The 16,898-nt window shown below is 49.0% G+C and overlaps 1 protein-coding gene across 5 annotated transcripts in view; it reads right to left on the bottom strand.

Moving 5' to 3' along the window:
* Window positions 1-474: 474 nt before the first annotated feature.
* Window positions 475-16,898, bottom strand: part of MXRA7 (matrix remodeling associated 7) — a 31,894-nt gene continuing 15,470 nt past the window's right edge. For 2 of the 5 annotated variants that reach the window (XM_054082963.1, XM_054082958.1), the window contains 2 exons: window positions 8,504-8,574; window positions 6,425-8,171 (listed from right to left, as the gene is read on the bottom strand). In XM_054082963.1, coding sequence (XP_053938938.1) covers window positions 8,155-8,171; window positions 8,504-8,574 — 88 coding nt within the window. In that variant the 3' untranslated portion in view covers window positions 6,425-8,154. Of the gene's footprint in view, window positions 2,415-6,424; window positions 8,172-8,503; window positions 8,575-15,065; window positions 15,147-16,898 lie in introns of those variants that run through there. The other 3 variants (XM_054082962.1, XM_054082960.1, XM_054082961.1) reach the window with 3 other exon arrangements.

The raw sequence follows: 16,898 nt of genomic DNA, 5'->3' as shown, positions 1-16,898 counted from the left end.
ATGTCGGATGCGCAGGGAATCATTTCACCTAGTGCATATCCATTGAGGCTGGTTACAGGACTTTTATACTGGTTAAATATACATATTCATATAGATTTGAAGAAACACTGTTTACATATTCCAGGAAATATTGGTTAAACATACATAGAACTCATTATCACATCTTATCACCCACTCCCGTATTTACATCACAGTTCCTTGTGTCTTTCAGAACCCTCTAATGGTCTTTATGTTATCTCCTTCCTTACCCTGTCCTCTTGGTGAGCTCAGGTCTGTTCTTTTGTTCCTGCTGGGGGACTGACCTTGTTTCAACTAGTAAACAAGCTAAACCCCTGTTACAAATCACATTTCCTTCTTACTGCAAGCTGGCCCGGGAGTTGACTCTTCTTCTTCTTCTTCTTCTTCTTCTTCTTCTTATTATTTATGATTATTATTATTATATTATTATCATTCTTATGAGTTATTCCTTTTCTTCAAGCTTCTCCTGGCCACACGGGGCGATTCCAGGGAATAAGGCATGTCCAGGCATGAGCTGGTTCCTGGCTGTGGGAGTGAATCCTGGGGGAGCTGATATGGCCAGGCATGAGCTGCTTCCAGCCACAGGAGCCATCCCGAGGGAGCAGAGGTAGCAGTGGCTGGGGCTCGCAAGACGCCAAGGTTCCATGTTACGAAGGGCCTCAGCACTATAAAATATTCTGTAAAGTCTACAAGACAAACACTAAAAATCAACTACGCCTTAACTCTCCTTTGCTTGCTTTTAAGAAGAGCTTTAGAAAAGATCTTGCTTTGAGTTTTGAATGAGGGAGAAGTCCCACATGCAAATTTCTTCCCTTTCACCTTTGACGAAGGAAATTGTGGCTTATGGACACAGCAAGCTGGCAGCCTGCATGAGGTTTCACATCATGAGAGTCCTTTTGCCACTTAATTCTTCCACATTGAATAAGAAGAGGTAATTTTCAGACATTAAATTTAGATTAAGTCATGACTTGGTAGTAAAACCAGCTTGATTTCATAATAAGTGTGCCTTCACCTGAGTGAAAACAATTAGAAGATGCATTTATTCTTAGAAGTCAAATAGTTCATTGTTACAGAATACACTGTAGTGGGAAACAGTGAGCAGATAATGAGATATTTGGTTTCTCCCATCCAAAAGGATTACACAAAATAAAGCAAACCTAATCTTTTAAGCAATTGTTCCCTAAAGCTGGGTCAGAAAATGTTGCCTCCCTCTGTTTGGCAGTTATTACAAATGAGCAAATTCTTCCTGATAATAAAGCATTTAACAGGATTTCTTAGGCAAGAGAAGTATACCAGAAACGTTCAGTTAAAATTAAGAACGCTTGTTGGTTTACTCTATCCAAACCTCCAAGGGTCAGTCTGAACTGTGCAAAATACTTGATAAACTCACAGAGCTTTCCTGAGTATGTTGTTTCCCCACATACTTTTTTATTTTATGAAAATGGGACAGAATTGGACACAATCATCCTTGTCAAAATGCCAGGCACCTTTCTGGACTACTGTTACCAGTGCCAAGAGGTGAAGGGATGTTTGTGTTTCCAGGCTGAAGTTAGCTGCTAGTTTCTCAGGCATGAAGATGAGCTCAACAGGGTTGACTGGAACCACCTCAGATTTGTTTCCGAAAGCCAGCATGAAGGAGGATGAAGTGTTCTTTCCAAGGAGATGAGGACAGCAACTCACCTTTAATTGGCACACTAATGCCATGGCTTTGGCTATTAATTTTCTAACTGTGGGCCTGGAAGCCTCTCTGCCAAGAGAGGTTGTGCAGTCTCCATTGTTGGAGGCTTTCAAGGCTCGACAGGATAAAGCCCTGAGTAACCTGGCTTGGTCTAATAGCTGATGCTGCTTTGAGCAGGAGGCTGGACTACAGCCTTCCTTAGGTCCCTTCCAACCTCAGTTATTCTACAATTCTATTGTTTTCTACATCTATTATATTCTGTATCTATAATCTTTGGCTTTCGGTTAAAGGTTTGAAAGTTTATTTTTATAAAGTGTGGCCAGAAAATAGTTATGACTTTAACTACTTGTCTGACTGAGACATATGATCCAGCAGAAAGAGGTAAAAAATCTCTGTATGAGACCAAAATACCACAATAAATCATCAAGGAAAAATGATAAAAGGTGAGAAATTATGTCTTTGAAATATTTAGCACAGACCTTTATGCATTTGCGAAACAAACTAGAAACTGCAAAATAACTACTGAAACAAGTTTATAGTCCGGTGTGCTGCATAATATGGACCGAGATGACCTTTGGACATAGTCTCCACTGGCTGCACGGTTATATATCGTACAGCCTAAGCTGCTCCTTCATGTCTCCTTCAGACATCTCTCCAAATGTGTCACTTTTTTTCCTTCATGAGCCTGAAGATGGCAGCCAGCTGCTCTCTCTGAACCCTGTCAAGAAGAAAAGGAGAAGTAGGCATAGCGGGTTCCCAGAAGGCACTTTGAGCAAGAACACTGTGGTCAAGGGAAACACAAAGCCAAACGCAGGCCATTTTACAAGCCTTACTGGGTGCAGGAAATCTGCCTGTGTGAGATGAGAAAGAGAGAGCCTCTGGTTCTCCTTCCTCCACCTTCCCATTAACCTGATCATCTCGCACATCTCTCTGCAGTTCTTTAAATATGGAGGTAAACCAGACTGCTTTAAAACCATCTTTGCAGTTTCTTAGGACTTATCTATGCCCAAAGCTTCAGGAAAACTCTGTGGAATTTCACAAGACCAATATGTCCCAGTTTAGCAGACTCCATATTAAAACTGGATTAAGCTTCATCAACTCAGTCTCCTTTCATTCTGTAATAAAAGTATGTAGATACCTTAAAAATGGAGACTAGACCACCTTCCAGTGTGGATATGACTTTTAATCAGCCACAGGAAGATAAGATCACAGATACAAATCTGCTTTGATTGGAGGATTCATTTGCCAGTGTCAAATGGTGAAAGGGACTCATGTAGCCAAGTGAAGCCACAGGGTGACCCCTGTGTGGGCAGAGGCTAAGGAGTGGACCACCTCGCTCAGATTACGGCCCCAGAAAGTCCCATAGGAGGTGATTAACACCCTTCTTGCCATAATTAGTGATATTCCCGATTTTTCCCTAACCTGAAGCAGTTCAGCATTGCTGTATGTCCTGCAGGATGAAGACTGGTGTCTGTCTCGGGGCTTTACATGAGGAAGCTTTGTCAGAGGGCTTATACTGGTCACATATCTACTGGTTATCAGTCAGGGATACAGAAAGGTGGGCAGCACATGAGTGTCATTCGTTTGCAAGGAGCTCATGAACTGGTGCAACTGTCTATAAAATCCTCTTTTAGGGCAAAACGAATGTGCTCCTTGGCTCCAGTCAGGGCTGGTTGTGGGCTGGTTCATCCTCCCTGCTGGACTCCTACCTGGTTGGATCGTATTGCGGTACTGCCGAGCACTTCTCACACATCACCCTCCTGTGTGAGATTAAAAGAACTAATGAAGTTGTGGTGCCGTGTGGATGTGAGAAGGGAGAAGCAGTTTCTGTTACTTCAAGGCTCAATTTACCCCTGCGTGACTGTGGGGCAGCACAGATCTGCCACAATTCCAGCTCCTCCTGCCTATTTAGCATCTTTACACCTGCCCTGGGTGAGACTCTGGCTTTTACTTCCACATTGTCACCCTGTCAGAAGCTCTCTGTCCCCATCACAGACAGCTTTCTGGATAGGGCTTTAATACATAGTAATTAATCCATTTAAATGCAAGCCATTAGTTAACTGGGGCAAGCCCTGTGTGGTGAAGCTATGAGCTGTTCCAGTAATTGGAGGGGTAAAAATACCTATTGACAGGCAAAGCCAGGGCACAGTCTCTGCTTGAGAGAAGGAAGGGAAGTGTTAACACAACAGAAGCAACCACACCATGAACAAGATCGATGGAAGAAGACTATCAAGACCAAGCAGAGGAGCCTTTGCATGCTGAGCTCCTGTCAAGTGGCTAAGTCCCCGCAGGAGCAGGAACACCAGGCTGCCCTCCCAGCACCACCAAAGCACGCAGGGCAGGGAAAAAAGCAGATCCTGGCCAAAGAAAGCTCATTTGCCAATTCTTTCTCATTGCAATTAAAATGTGGTTGTCTGATAACATTATCTCAGTTATATCAGTTATAAGTTGTAACTGATAACGGTGTGGGATCTTTTGGTTATGAAAGCTCTGGCCACAGGCTGTCAGGCTGCATGGATTTGGATGGCCGAGCCCAGAGAGTGGTGGCCAATGGAGTTAACCCAGCTGGAGGTTGGTCACAAGTGGTGTCCCCAGAGCTCAGTACTGAGTCCAGCCCTGTTCAGTGTCTTTATCAATGACCTGGATGAAGGCATTGAGTGCACCCTCAGCAAGTTTGTGGATGACACTAAGCTGGGTGGAAGTGTGGATCTGCTGGAGCGTAGGGAGGCTCCAAAGGGATCGAACAGGCTGGACCGCTGGGCCGAGACCAATGGCATGAGGTTTAACAAGGCCAAATGCCGGGTCCTGCACTTGGGCCACAACAGCCCTGTGCAGCTACAGACCAGGGGAAGAGTGGCTGGAGAGCTGCACAGAGGAGAAGGACCTGGGGGTGTTGGTTGACAGTGACTGAACATGAGCCCAGGTGGCCAAGAAAGCCAATGGCATCTTAGCTTGTATCACAAACGGCGTAAGCAGCAGGTCCAGGGAGGTGATTCTGCCCCAGTGCTCGGCACTGGTGAGACCGCACCTCGAATCTTGGGTTCAGTTCTGGGCCCCTCACCACAAGAAGGATGTTGAGGCTCTGGAGCACGTCCAGAGAAGAGCAACGAAGCTGGTGAGGGGGCTGAAGAACAAGTCTTACAAGGCGCGGCTGAGGGAACTGGGGTTGTTTAGCTTGGAGGAGGCTGAGGGTTGACCTCCTTGCTCTCTACAACTACCTGAAAGGAGGTTGTGGAGAAGAGGGAGCTGGGCTCTTCTCCCAAGTTACAGAGGACAGGACAAGAGGGAATGGCCTCAAGCTGCACCAGGGGAGGGTCAGGCTGGACATCAGGAAAAAATTCTTCACAGAAAGGGTCATTGGGCCCTGGCAGAGGCTGCCCAGGGAGGGGGTGGAGTCACCATCCCTGGAGGTGACCGGTAGACGAGGTGGTCAGGGACATGGTTTAGTGGTTGATAGGAATGGTTGGACTCGATGATCCAAGAGGTCTTTTCCAACCTAGTGATTCTATGATTCTATGATTTCTCTCTCCTCTGTAATTTTTGTGCTCACATGAATAGCATCCAACTGCCCTTTCCAGATGAGAGGAAGGGAAGTCATCAGCTATCAATATTTCATTTTACATCACTGCTGGGCACCAGAGGGCACATTTCCAGGCTGGTGAGGAGAAATTCAATACCCAGCTTTGCCTGACTGTCTGAAATGCGTGACAACTGAGAGTGCTCCACACAGGTCTGCATCCCTCACCCATAATTTCACAGACATTAACATTGCTGAAACCTCCCCTAAGGCTCATTTCCTTGTCTCCAAACCTGCAAAAAATCAAGATCACAGACAATATTCACTCTATTTTTTAAAGCGCAACATCAATGCATTTGGCCTCGACTTTAGATATCATGACAGTGCATTTGAAGAGCAGAAATAATTAAAAAAAAGAGCTGTGACTGCTGTTACTTGTCTAGGCTACATAATCTACAACAAAGGGAAAGGAAAATAAAGAGAGAAAAGAGCCTGGTAAGGAAGAGTCAGGCATTGAGAACATGAAACCGATTACGAAAAGGAGCTTCTCCTATCAAAGGTAACCTTGCAAAACAACTTGGTAGTGCTCCAGGTTGTTTTCATTTTGATGATTTCAAATCAATCCTACTACCCCATTCACAAGTAAAATCATTCTCTCTTCCCATAAGCACTGTCCTCAAAGTTTCTTGAAATCAGGAGGTCAAACAGGATTTTACTTATTGCTGACAAAATAGATTAATTAAGGATTTTCAAAGCAGCCTAATTCTTCTTGATAGGCAGTTGAATTTGCATATTTAACTCCCTTAGGCTCTTTTTAGACATTTCAGTCTGAGGCTTTTACAATTAACTGGAGGTTTGGGGCAGTAAGCCCTAGGTTTGTTAAAGATCTGTGTTAAAGATTTCAGGGACTGCGAGGCACGCATGTTCCCAGCAGCCCAAATCCTGGGCAGAGCTCTGCCTTGGGAACGTTGAGAATTGCTCTGCAGCCAAACAAGACCAGGATCCTGCTGCAACATTGCATCGCTCAAGCAGAAATAAGGGAAAATCCCTGACTTTTGTCACCCGTCTGACTCTATTGTTAAGGAAGCCTGTGGAATCATTTATGGGGTAAACAGTATTGGAAGGCAGAATGCACCTCTAACCTAAAATCCAGATTTTCAACACAAATCTCTTGAGGAAGAAGTTACAAGGGAGAACAAGCACAAACCAAATAAACTATTCAAAGGTTTATTGGACCAAACAAAGGCAATTTTTACAGATTCAAGCCACTAGAATTACAGTCCTTTATATAAGAGCCACCATCAGATACAAAACAAACAAACAAAACAAACAAAAGTAAAAAATACCCAGACAGTCATTTGAGTTGAAGAAATAGTTTGACTCGCTGCTGCCACTAGCAAAAATCTGGACTCAACTATAGACTTTGCTCGATGTACATATTGCCATGTAACTTACACATAATGTATATAAGGCATTATTTGCATAGTTGGGTGCTCGGGACACAGAGTCAGCCAGCACCGAGGGGAGACAGCGGCTGTACCAGTGGGATGCTGAAGCAGAGGGTCTAGATATCCCTAAATTCATATGCAAACCCCTGAACACACTTGCAGTTGTCGGCTGGGAAGGGGTAGCCCAGCCTCTTCTAAAGCTGAAGCCTCCTGCTGTTCGTTAAATGAGCCCTTTTATTAAGAATTTGCCAACCCTAGGCGCTGGAAAGGACAACTGTGTACAAGGTTCGAAGTATTGTCTGCATAGGAATTAAAAGGGGAGGGAAAAAAAGCAGCCTGTTTGGTTTCTGATATGTTTGCAGCCTTAGTTGAGAGGCAGTTGTCCTGCAGCGGGACAGAAACTTTTAAGGACACGTCCCCACCAGCCTGATGTTTCTACAACATTGCTAGAGGACTCAGTTTCTCTTCTCACTCTCACAAACCAGCTGGGTTCGATTTGAACCTGCTATGTCTGAAGCAGATACGCGTGCCCAGCTGAATTAATCTTCTGTATTACACAGCTGAGGAGAAATGCTGAGCTCTGGCTCCAGTGGACAAACCATAGAGATAGCAAGAGGAGAGGGCACTGGAACAGCATGCAGGCAGAGGAAGGGGGAGGGTATCTCTTCCAGGATCCCCACTATCTCATCCTGAGCCTTAAGGCCATAGCTGCCTCCTTGGGTCTCTCCTCTTGGGAACCAGGGTAGGGAAAAGTGAGATCCCAGATATTAGCAGAAGCCAAACTGTGGTCTCATAAACCTCCACCACCGGCAGAACTGCTCAACTATCCATCTTCATCACTTCTCGAGTCTTCTGTCTACCTACAGAATCAGCTCTCTGCTAAACCAACTACAGAAGCAAGATTTGAGTTAGTCCAGTTCCCATCTGCCATCCCTCCCTTGGACCCCACTTTGTCCCTCCCCCCATCAGCATAAAGCAGCGTAGTTCAACATTTGAAATCATAGGCAGTTCCCACCCATCAGCAGTAAGGAGGAGTTTGGCCCCAGGAAGAAACAACTTGATAGTCTGGTACAAGGGCCAGGCTGGTCTGGGAGAAGGGCTATGGTTCGCCCACCCCAACAAAGAAACAACACAGATTTTGTGGCAGGCCTAATACACAGTAATGAGCACAACTAATAGACGACCTGCATATTTAGTGTCCAGCTTGGGTTCTGTCTTGGGGAGAGGGAGCAAGGTTCAACCCAGCCCCCCCCCCCCCCGACACAACGCAAGTCACTGCTTGGGCTCAGCCCCAATGCATGGAACCACACAACAGGATCTCCTCAAACTTGACACCACAGGATTTTCTGAACAACTCAACTTCAGACTGAGAGGGGATCCAAGTTTTGAGGGTTTATGGATTTCTGTTATGGGTGTGTTTGGTTGGTTTTGGTATTTCTTTCAAGCCTTTAAGGATGCCAAGGGATGCCTTTAGGAGGAGGCTAGGGACAACTTCATATAGTCTTCAGTTCTGCAAAGAGAAACAGGGAGAGAAGAGAAATAATTTCAGTCATTTCACCCCTCAGCTTTGTTCATTATTATTTACATAAAGGAGCAGGGGGCAAACAGTGTGTGTGGAAAGGCAAGGCAACTTCCCACCTCAGGGCAGAACAAGCTGCTGTTTGCAAACCTCTTGCCTCTAAGGAGGTGGCACTTTGCTTCATCAACTGCAGCAGGATAGTGTAAATCAGTAGTGTAAAACCTTTCATCTGGCACCGATCTCAGTTACAACCCTTCCTGACCTACAGATGAGAGCTGGGGGAGCCAAATGAATGGGAAGCCTTTGTTAGCTCCAGGACTTACTGCCTCGCTGTGCTGTGCAGAGCCTCCCTGGGCTGCTGGCACCCTTGCCCAGTCCAGATTCCTCTTCCCACCTGCAACCAGAAGAGCTGGGAACAAGTACCAGTTTCACAGGGCAGTGCCCCTGAACAGGTCAATGTTTCTCATTCTTCCTGTATCTGTTAAAGGGAAGGAGGCAAAACCCCCAGACTCTCTGCATGTCATGATGTTTCCTTTTGATGGGAAGCTCTCCCAAGAACCGAGGAAGGAGGGCGAGATGCTTAGATGTGTTTTATGGCTGGGGATATCCAGGCTCTCCCAGAGGTCCTGCAGCATGTTGTGAGTAAAGCCAGGGCTAAAAAATGTGGTTCCTTGTTCTCAGCTTGAACCTCTCAGACACTGCCCTTCCTGCCCCAGCATCTCTCACGGCCCAGCCCTCCACAATGGGAAACACCTGACAGTCGGCTGGGCAGCTGCCCATGGACAGAGAGGCACGAAGGCAGAGGGAAGCTACAGGTCACCTTATCTGGGTCCTTGCAAACACATACAGGTGCACCCCAGCCTAATTCCACCTGAATTCAGTAGGGTTCACTGTCTGTAACAACTGAACTCCATTTGAAAGTCCCTTCCTCCTGCCAGCCGCAGCATGAAGGCAAGTCACAGCCTTACTTCTTCCTCAGTCTTCTGCAAAAGGTTGCCTTCTCCAGCAGCCTCACAAGTACAGCTGGTGACCCGGATCCCAGATGGGAGATGCAGGATGAAGCATCACGTGGGACCAGAGTTACTCAAGCAACGCTGCAGAGGCTTGGTGGCCGGCCCATTAGGACAAAGAAAGGAAATTCTCCGGAGTGGATAATCACTCTGTGGGATTCACAGTGCTGAGGATCAGATCATCCCACTCAAGTCATGCAGGCATAATCAGATTTCATGCGTGAGGGTATAAGCTTGTTGCCACGGGGCCAGAGAAGGAGAGGACCCCTCCAGTACATTGCATGTGGACTGGGGAGGGACAGAGAACGTTGGGGAGGGTGGATGAGACTCAGCTGCAGCCTGCAGCTCCTCACAGGGATACTCACCTCCAGGACAGGGCCAGGTCTACAGCTGGGGTGTGAAGATCTTAAACCAAGCATGAACTTAATGGAGGATGTCTATCAGAGCCATAAATTACCCAGCTGCACGACAGGGACACCCTTTCTGCTCCTGGAGCAAGCTGTGGAGGGGATTAGACTAAAGAGCATGAGGCAGTCCATCACTGTGGACTTTGGGGCCATAAAACCCTCCAGGCTGAGAAGCTCTGGCATCGCTGCCATGAAGCCTGAAAGACTTAACTAGCTTGGGATGGAGGCTGAGAGCTTTGAGCCACTGTTTGTTCTTAGCTCCTCCCTCCCTTCCATACCCTTCAGATGATGACAGCAACCTGATCAGCATGCTTTACTCCAGCAGCACATCAATCAAAACAGGTTAGGGTCTTCTTTTGCTGGAAGCCCGTGCTGCTTCTTCAGAGATAGGTTATCCAAGTATCTCTGCTTTGGTGCTAGCTGAGGGCCAAATTAGTGAATGGCATGATTTGTCAGCCGGACATGATTCCATGCAAGGAACAGCTGGAGAACAGGTTGCTCAAACGAGAGCAGGTCCTGGGTTACAAGGGAGGCTCAGGTCTCAAAAGACAATGCTTCAGGAGAAGCTGGGTGTCCTTCTGGTGGCCTCAGAAGCATTCTACTCATTCCAATTCAGCCAAGGCACTGGCACAAAGCTTTTCGCCTTTGAGAGCAGGCAGCAATCCAGCACTGACAGACGGGGTTGGGCTGGGGCATTCCCGTGCACGTTTATCCCTCTTGTGTGCAAATTTGCAGCAGCTCTGGAAATCCTGTAGCCCATCCACAAGCTATAGCTTTCCAAAGGTGTCCAGACCCACTCTACGGAGATCCCAGAGCATCTTGCTGTAACAACCTCTGGTTAATGCTTGTGGCCTTCCCAAGAATATTTTCACTTCAAAAGCTGATTTTCAGAGGTGTGGAGTATTCCTAGCTCCTTGCCCTGGCAGTGGGAGAAGGTGCTTATCTTGTTGGGACCATCAATACTCTGGTCTGAAATCCTGGCAAGGGGGGCAAATAGCAAACTGGCTCCAGACTTCTCACTCTAGGCAGGTTAGGACTGACTGTTGAGGATCCAGAGCAGTGAAGAAAGGCTCTGTGCAGATGTAGCAATGGGTGGTTGGACTCTCCCAAGGCAGTTCCCTCCCACCTCACTGCTGGGGATGGTCCCATCAGCACTACTCCCCATTTCTTTACCACGGGGACAGCTACCATCTCATTTCTGGTAGTGACCATAACACAGTCTCGTCCAGGATTTGGGTATTTCAGGAATATGAGGAATGACATACTAAATCTAAGCTTTCTCAGTGGTCTCAAAAGTGAGGGCCAGTTGCTTCAGCCAACAGGTGAAACACAGAGAGAGAAGACTGAAATGCGGAACAGGGAGAGACAGTGCAAGAGGGTGAAAGGCACCAAAGGGAGCTTCTGTTAGCACAAATCAAAATTCCTCCAGTGGGACAGAAGAGTTGAGAGGTTCACACGGGAAGTACCTACTGCTCCTCAGGAACACCAGGAAAGCAATCGAGGTTGACAGTGCCAGCACGACCAAAGAGCACAAGTTCCAGTGCATTTGGATAGGGACCGGTGAGGAGTTGGTGGGGTCGGGGACCGCAACACCCCCCGAGTGGACCTTGCCCACCACAGCTTCAAGGCAGAAGCCTCCCATGTTTCCTGGCTGCAGCAGCAACAGCCAAAAAAGGCCAGAGCACAGTCAGGAAGGTGGCTCATGCTCCTGGCCAGCTCAGCCAAGAGGCCATGATCACCTTCAGTTGTGTGTCCATTCCTTGCAGCACTCCTGACCCCCCCAGCCAACACCACGGCAGTGGAGAAAGCCATGGATAGGCCAGCCTGCGCTTTCCTCCATTGTATTTGTGCTCCAGCTCACTGTCTACCAGTTTGCACCCAGCCTGGTGTGATGCAGCCCTTCGTCCCTGCAGCCCTTGGTCTCCCCTGGCTGTGGGGAGCAGCAGGAGAGGCAGAGCCAGGCTCCCAGAGAGTCAGCAGAGAATATCAAGCCGCTCATGCTGCACAGGATTAAGCAGAAGCAGATGAAGACAAGTTGTGAGCACTGGGTGAGAGAAACATGGAGAAGCAGCCACAAGCTGGGACAACTCAGGACCTGGGCCAAAAGCAAAAAACGCGAGAGCTCAAGCAGAGCTGCTGTCTGCTCTGAAATTGGGACAGGGTCGGACGCTCATACCCTGCAAAGGCTACGGGAGAGCTTGCAAAAGTTTCCTCTCTGGGATAGGAGAGAATATGGGGAAGGGGCTTCCTGGCCTCGCCTTCCCTAGGTTTCCAAAGGAGGCATCCTGGGTTACTCAGTTTTCAGAGCTCCTGGGGACTCATGACTCAATCAGACGCTCTATAAATAGGGCCAGAGCTCAAGTCCACTGATCTCATAGGTCTGAGGAAATTTTCCCAGGGGATATGGTGGAGGGCAGGGAGCCACCAGGAGACTCCCTCCTCCTGTGAGTGGAATCTGGCACCTACGGAAGGAGCATTGGAGCAGGGAGAGCTCAGTAGGATCCCCAAACACACCGTGCCCCTTTCTTACAAACGGCAGGTGGGGAGGAAAATGTGCCTCGTGAGCTGGGTATTTTGCAGCTGGAAGTAGCCTTGCCCATGGTTGGTGCCATCCCCGTGGCTGGTGGCCACAGAGAAGCAGTGGCCAGTGTGACCTGAAGACTCCTATGGCCCTAGGCTTTGGGGTCCCTTGCTGTGACTCCTCCCCCCTCAGCCCAGGATCACTATCATGCTGCAGAAGATGAAAAGCAAAAATAATAAACACCCAAAGAAAGCCCAAACTTACCAGCTTTCCTCATCCAAAAGAAGCATCATGCTGGACAGGACAGGACAGCAAAGCCGCTAGGTTGGGGGTGAAGGTTAGCAGAAGAGAAGGGAGGAAAAAGAGGCCCAGGTCCCATGCTATACAAAGGGGGGAGCACACAGGTGAGCCAGGGCTAGGTGATGGCAGTGTGGGAGGGGACAGGGCCCGATGCTGATGGACAGCTCTCCTGAAACACCGTCTCCCCCAACCCATTCCACCTACTTATTTTTGAAAGACCAGTAATGGAGATGTTCAAAAAAGGTCACGATCTTTCAACACTATCATTAAAGCCCTGCAGCTGCCTCCTGCCCTTGTGTGCTCTGGAGCTGTCATCACAAGCATTGTCTCATTCAAAACTGAACTTCAGCGTGGTTCTCCCTCAAGACACAGCTGCGTCCCCTTGATCCGGGATGTCTAGCAGAGCAGGGAAAGGTCTCTCCTTTGTCATTCCCTAGAGTCAGGGGGCACCCTGCCTTGCTGAAACTCCAGGGGCAAAGCCCAGTTTTTTTCAGTGCCTCATGACCAAGAGGTACTTGGAACCCAGCTTGGCAGGAGACAGGTCTCCTTTGCTAAATTACTACCAAGGAAAGGACTGTGAGCTCTACAGCCATCCAATTCCCCTTGCACGAATTCCAGCTTGCAGTTGGGCCCTAGGGTTGTCTGGCCTGGATTCCAACAGCATCTCCTCGCCCCACCAGTGGCTGGCCTGGAGATGAGAGGATTGGGGGGCAGGAGGAGAATTTGCTCTTAGAATGGCTCACTTGGCTGCAGGAACTGAGCCCGTTAGCCAAGGGAACTGAGCAGCCATCCATTGCAGAGGCTGGGCTGTGGTCTGGGGAATCACCGGCTCCATCCAGGAGAGCACCAGGAAGCAGCAGAGTGTGTCCGAATGGTTTGGTGCCATTCACTCAGACCCTGCGCAAGGCATCTGCAAGGGTGCTCCAGCTGAGGCCCCACGGGCACCTTCTGGCTCTCCACCTCCATCTCTTCCTAAACCCCAGCAACAAGCAAGAGGACAGAGAGGAGAGACCTTTCCACAGACTGTCACATGGGATCTGCTGTCCTTTCTCCAGCCAACACATCTAGTGGTGCGGCAAGGACAGAGCACAGGCAGCTCAACTCCTTGATATCACTGAAGCCAACCAAGACTTGGTCAGGACCTGCTCTGCCTCATGCAAAGAGAGAACTGAAAGCAGAGACCTGAGGGAGTCACTTCTCCTGACTGTTTTCTTTTACTATGAGTGGAGCTTTGCTGCAGCTGTCAATACTCAACACAGCCCTGATCATGCTCCTTTCCAACTGCAAAAAAACCCACACTGACTTCTTTCAACCTCAAGGGAGGTCTGACAAGCAACTGGCAGAGACCACGTCAATCCATCCATGTCAGCCATGCCCTGAAGGCACACTGAGGAGCCATTCCTTTTCCTCACTCATCCACACGAGTTGCCCAGCCAGGACAGCAACACCTGAGCAGCCAGCCCTTGCAGGCTGTCTCACGCCTACATAACCCAGCCCTGTCTGAACGGGGCTGAGCTGCACCACTACCAGTCACATCTCTCAGCCCGAACCAGCGCTTTGCATCGTAGCAGCTACAGCTGGCAATAGATGGCCAAAATCCTCAGGTGCAGAAGAGAAGGTTGGGAATAAGGGCTGCATCCTCCCCCTGCCCTCAACCCCTTCCTGCCCAGACTGTTCTTCTCCCCCAGGGAGCAAATGCTACGTGCTTCTGTTGTACAAGTCCTGCTTACCCACCAGGTGTGATCAAGCACAGCCACCACTCCAGCAGATGTGTTTTTCGACTAGATTTACTGTCCTCCTCCCTCACAGAGAAGTCCCTCTATTTTTTAAGGCTGAAGTAACCAGAAGCAGGAAGTTGCATCACTTGGTAAAGGTCACATGCTTTCCCCGTTCAGTCCAGATTTAGCGCTGGTTTGAAGCCACAAGACTCAAGTGAATACCAAGCAAGACAACCACAACTTCTGAAGTGATGCAGGTTAGAGCAGAAGTGGGGGTTTTGCTTAAATAACCAAATTTACTGCATGCCTGTCTTCTCCTGTCTGAAGTCCTATAACTCTCCCTGGAAAAAGCAAGTAATTCCTAAATCAGGAGTCTCCAAATTAAGACTTGTGTACTGCAGATCACCACAGCAAGTAGCCCCAAGGGGGCCTGGAGGACCCACCTGCATTTTCGGGGAGGTTGCTTACAAGCTGTTTCACACAGGGTCCTCTTAGGAAAACTAGACGGCTGACAGGGCTGAAAACTAGGACTAAGCCAGTCTCAGCTTTGGTTAGGTGCCATAGGACTAACTACCCACTCACTGTAGGATTAACTACCCACTCACTCAGCAGCCCTCATTTTCCAAATAAGGAAACAAAAGTCGTGGTGGAGTGTCCCACTTCAGGCATCCAGGATGGAAGAGGCAAGCATCCAAACGCGAGGGCCCCCATTGCCCCCGGGGCACCCATGGAAAGCGAGATGGAGGCAAAGGGGAGCGGACTCATCGATCTGTTATGAGGAGAGAAGGGGGAGGGAGGTGGGGGAGGAGGTGGGACAGGCAGTCACTGGAACTCAGAAACAGACCCTCCCCCAGAAAATGAGACCCAAACCCCACGTTAGCAGATCCCATCAGTGGTACTGCTACTTCTAAGAAACGGCGTGTCCTTACCAAAAAGATTTGCAAGAATGTTTGTGGCCGAGGACCTAAGGTACTTGCTACAGAGATGTGAGATCAGAGGTCAGCTCAATCCTGCAACATAAAGGTGGCAAACCTGGGTCACAGCAGATCGACAGCAAGGTTGGGGTGTGTGGAATCGGGGAGAGGGATGAGGCTGCTGAGGGAGAAATACGCAGGACTGGGGCTGAGCTGCTGCGCTCAGCTCGCCCAGGAGCTTACCTGGCAGCAGCCCTGCCCTTACAGCACCTGCGAGGCCTGAAATGAAAAGCTGCTGATGCCACAGTGAAGATTTGGCAGGGGGAAAATGTAAGCCAGCAACAAAGCAAGACAAAAAAAATTCACAAAGCTGCCTTAAAGAAATGAAAAACACAAATATGGAAGAGAAGAAAATAAAGGAGCAGTAGGAAAAACACATCTGCCAAAGGTCCTCAGCGTGGAAGGCTGCTGACCTGATGCCCAGGCACTGTCCAGGGGTTTTAGGTGCCCTGTCCTGCCCTGGGACCACTGCAGTCGGACACAAGTTGCAATGCCTGGGAGTTCCCACTTGCCCAGGAAAGGTCCATCAGCCACTGGAAGCTGCTCTACAGTTCTGAGTGCAACCCCCCAATCCCACCTCTGTCCATAGGCAATGTCCCCTCAGGGTTCCCAGGTGACAGCAGGAGCGTTCATTGCCACAGAGGAACCAGCTTGAGGCCCTGCAGGACTCTTGTCCCTGAAAACCTGAGCAGCGATTGCTCAGCTGGTTTGGATGGAGCTGCCGGTGCTTAGGGTTTGAACTTGCCTGCTGCAAGTTTGCCTGTTGATTTTTGCATTGGTGCTTAGCAGGATCCTGAAAAGCAATTCCCACTGAGCCCCACTGGTTTCTCTCACAGGCATTCAGTTCATTCCACCCCCCAGGTGAAAAATATAGTGACATGAACAGATCTGCTTAGTATGTTACAGGTCGGGGGCTTCAGGCATGCTATATAAGATATAAGAAAAGAAAGCAAGCAAACAACATCTTTCCTGATGTCACCAATGCAGAATCAACCCTGTGCCAGAGGGAACCAGAGCTTGTTTCTCTTGCTGACCCCAAAGCACACAGCCCTTGCAGACCTTTGTTCCTGGCAGTGCTATAAGGTAGGTGAAGCCCAAGATCTGAGGACAACTGGGAGCCCAGAAGCCAGGGGAGAAAGGGAAGACATTCCTTAGTGGGAAAGTCAGGTTTGACATGGAAAGAATGGCTGCAGGCTTGGCTAGTGAGCCCTGTGCACCACCCAATCTCTGCCAGGACCCTAGAAAACGTGTGTCAGTGCCAGCCCTTGGGCAGGTCTCTAGATTTATGCTGCCTACCCCAGTGCCCTGCTCCTGCCACGGAGACAAACCTTGGCCAGCCCAGCCACCAGCAACCCAGAGAAGATACCCAAGGGCCTCGAGGCAAGGCTTGCCGGCAAGAGCATGTGTGACCCTGGGCAAGCTGCAATCCCTCCATCCTTGCCTTCCCTGTTGCAGTCAAGTGTCCACTTGATCCACGTCAGGTATTTACACTGTGCCAGTTGTGGTGGTACTTGGACCATGGCATCACAGGCAAGGGGTGACAAATTGCCCCAAATTATTCCAGGAGGTGCACACCACTGGATGGAGAGTTGGCTTCCACAACCTTTGGACAGCAATGGAGAGAACAACATCTCCCAGGCTTGATGAGCCACCACTGGGAAATCAGTTCCCTGCAGCTCACCCAAGACAGAAGGGCTACCAGCTGCAGTCATCTGCTAGGGAGCAACCTGCCACAGAGCCTGTTTGCAGGGCAAAGCCCGTGGCTCAGTTTTGGGCATCTCTGGTTCA

The sequence above is a fragment of the Cuculus canorus genome, chromosome 18 (assembly GCF_017976375.1).
Source record: "Cuculus canorus isolate bCucCan1 chromosome 18, bCucCan1.pri, whole genome shotgun sequence".
NCBI lineage: Eukaryota > Metazoa > Chordata > Aves > Cuculiformes > Cuculidae > Cuculus > Cuculus canorus.
Note: the sequence above shows the minus strand (reverse complement) of the source record. Positions and strands in the feature narration are given on the sequence as shown.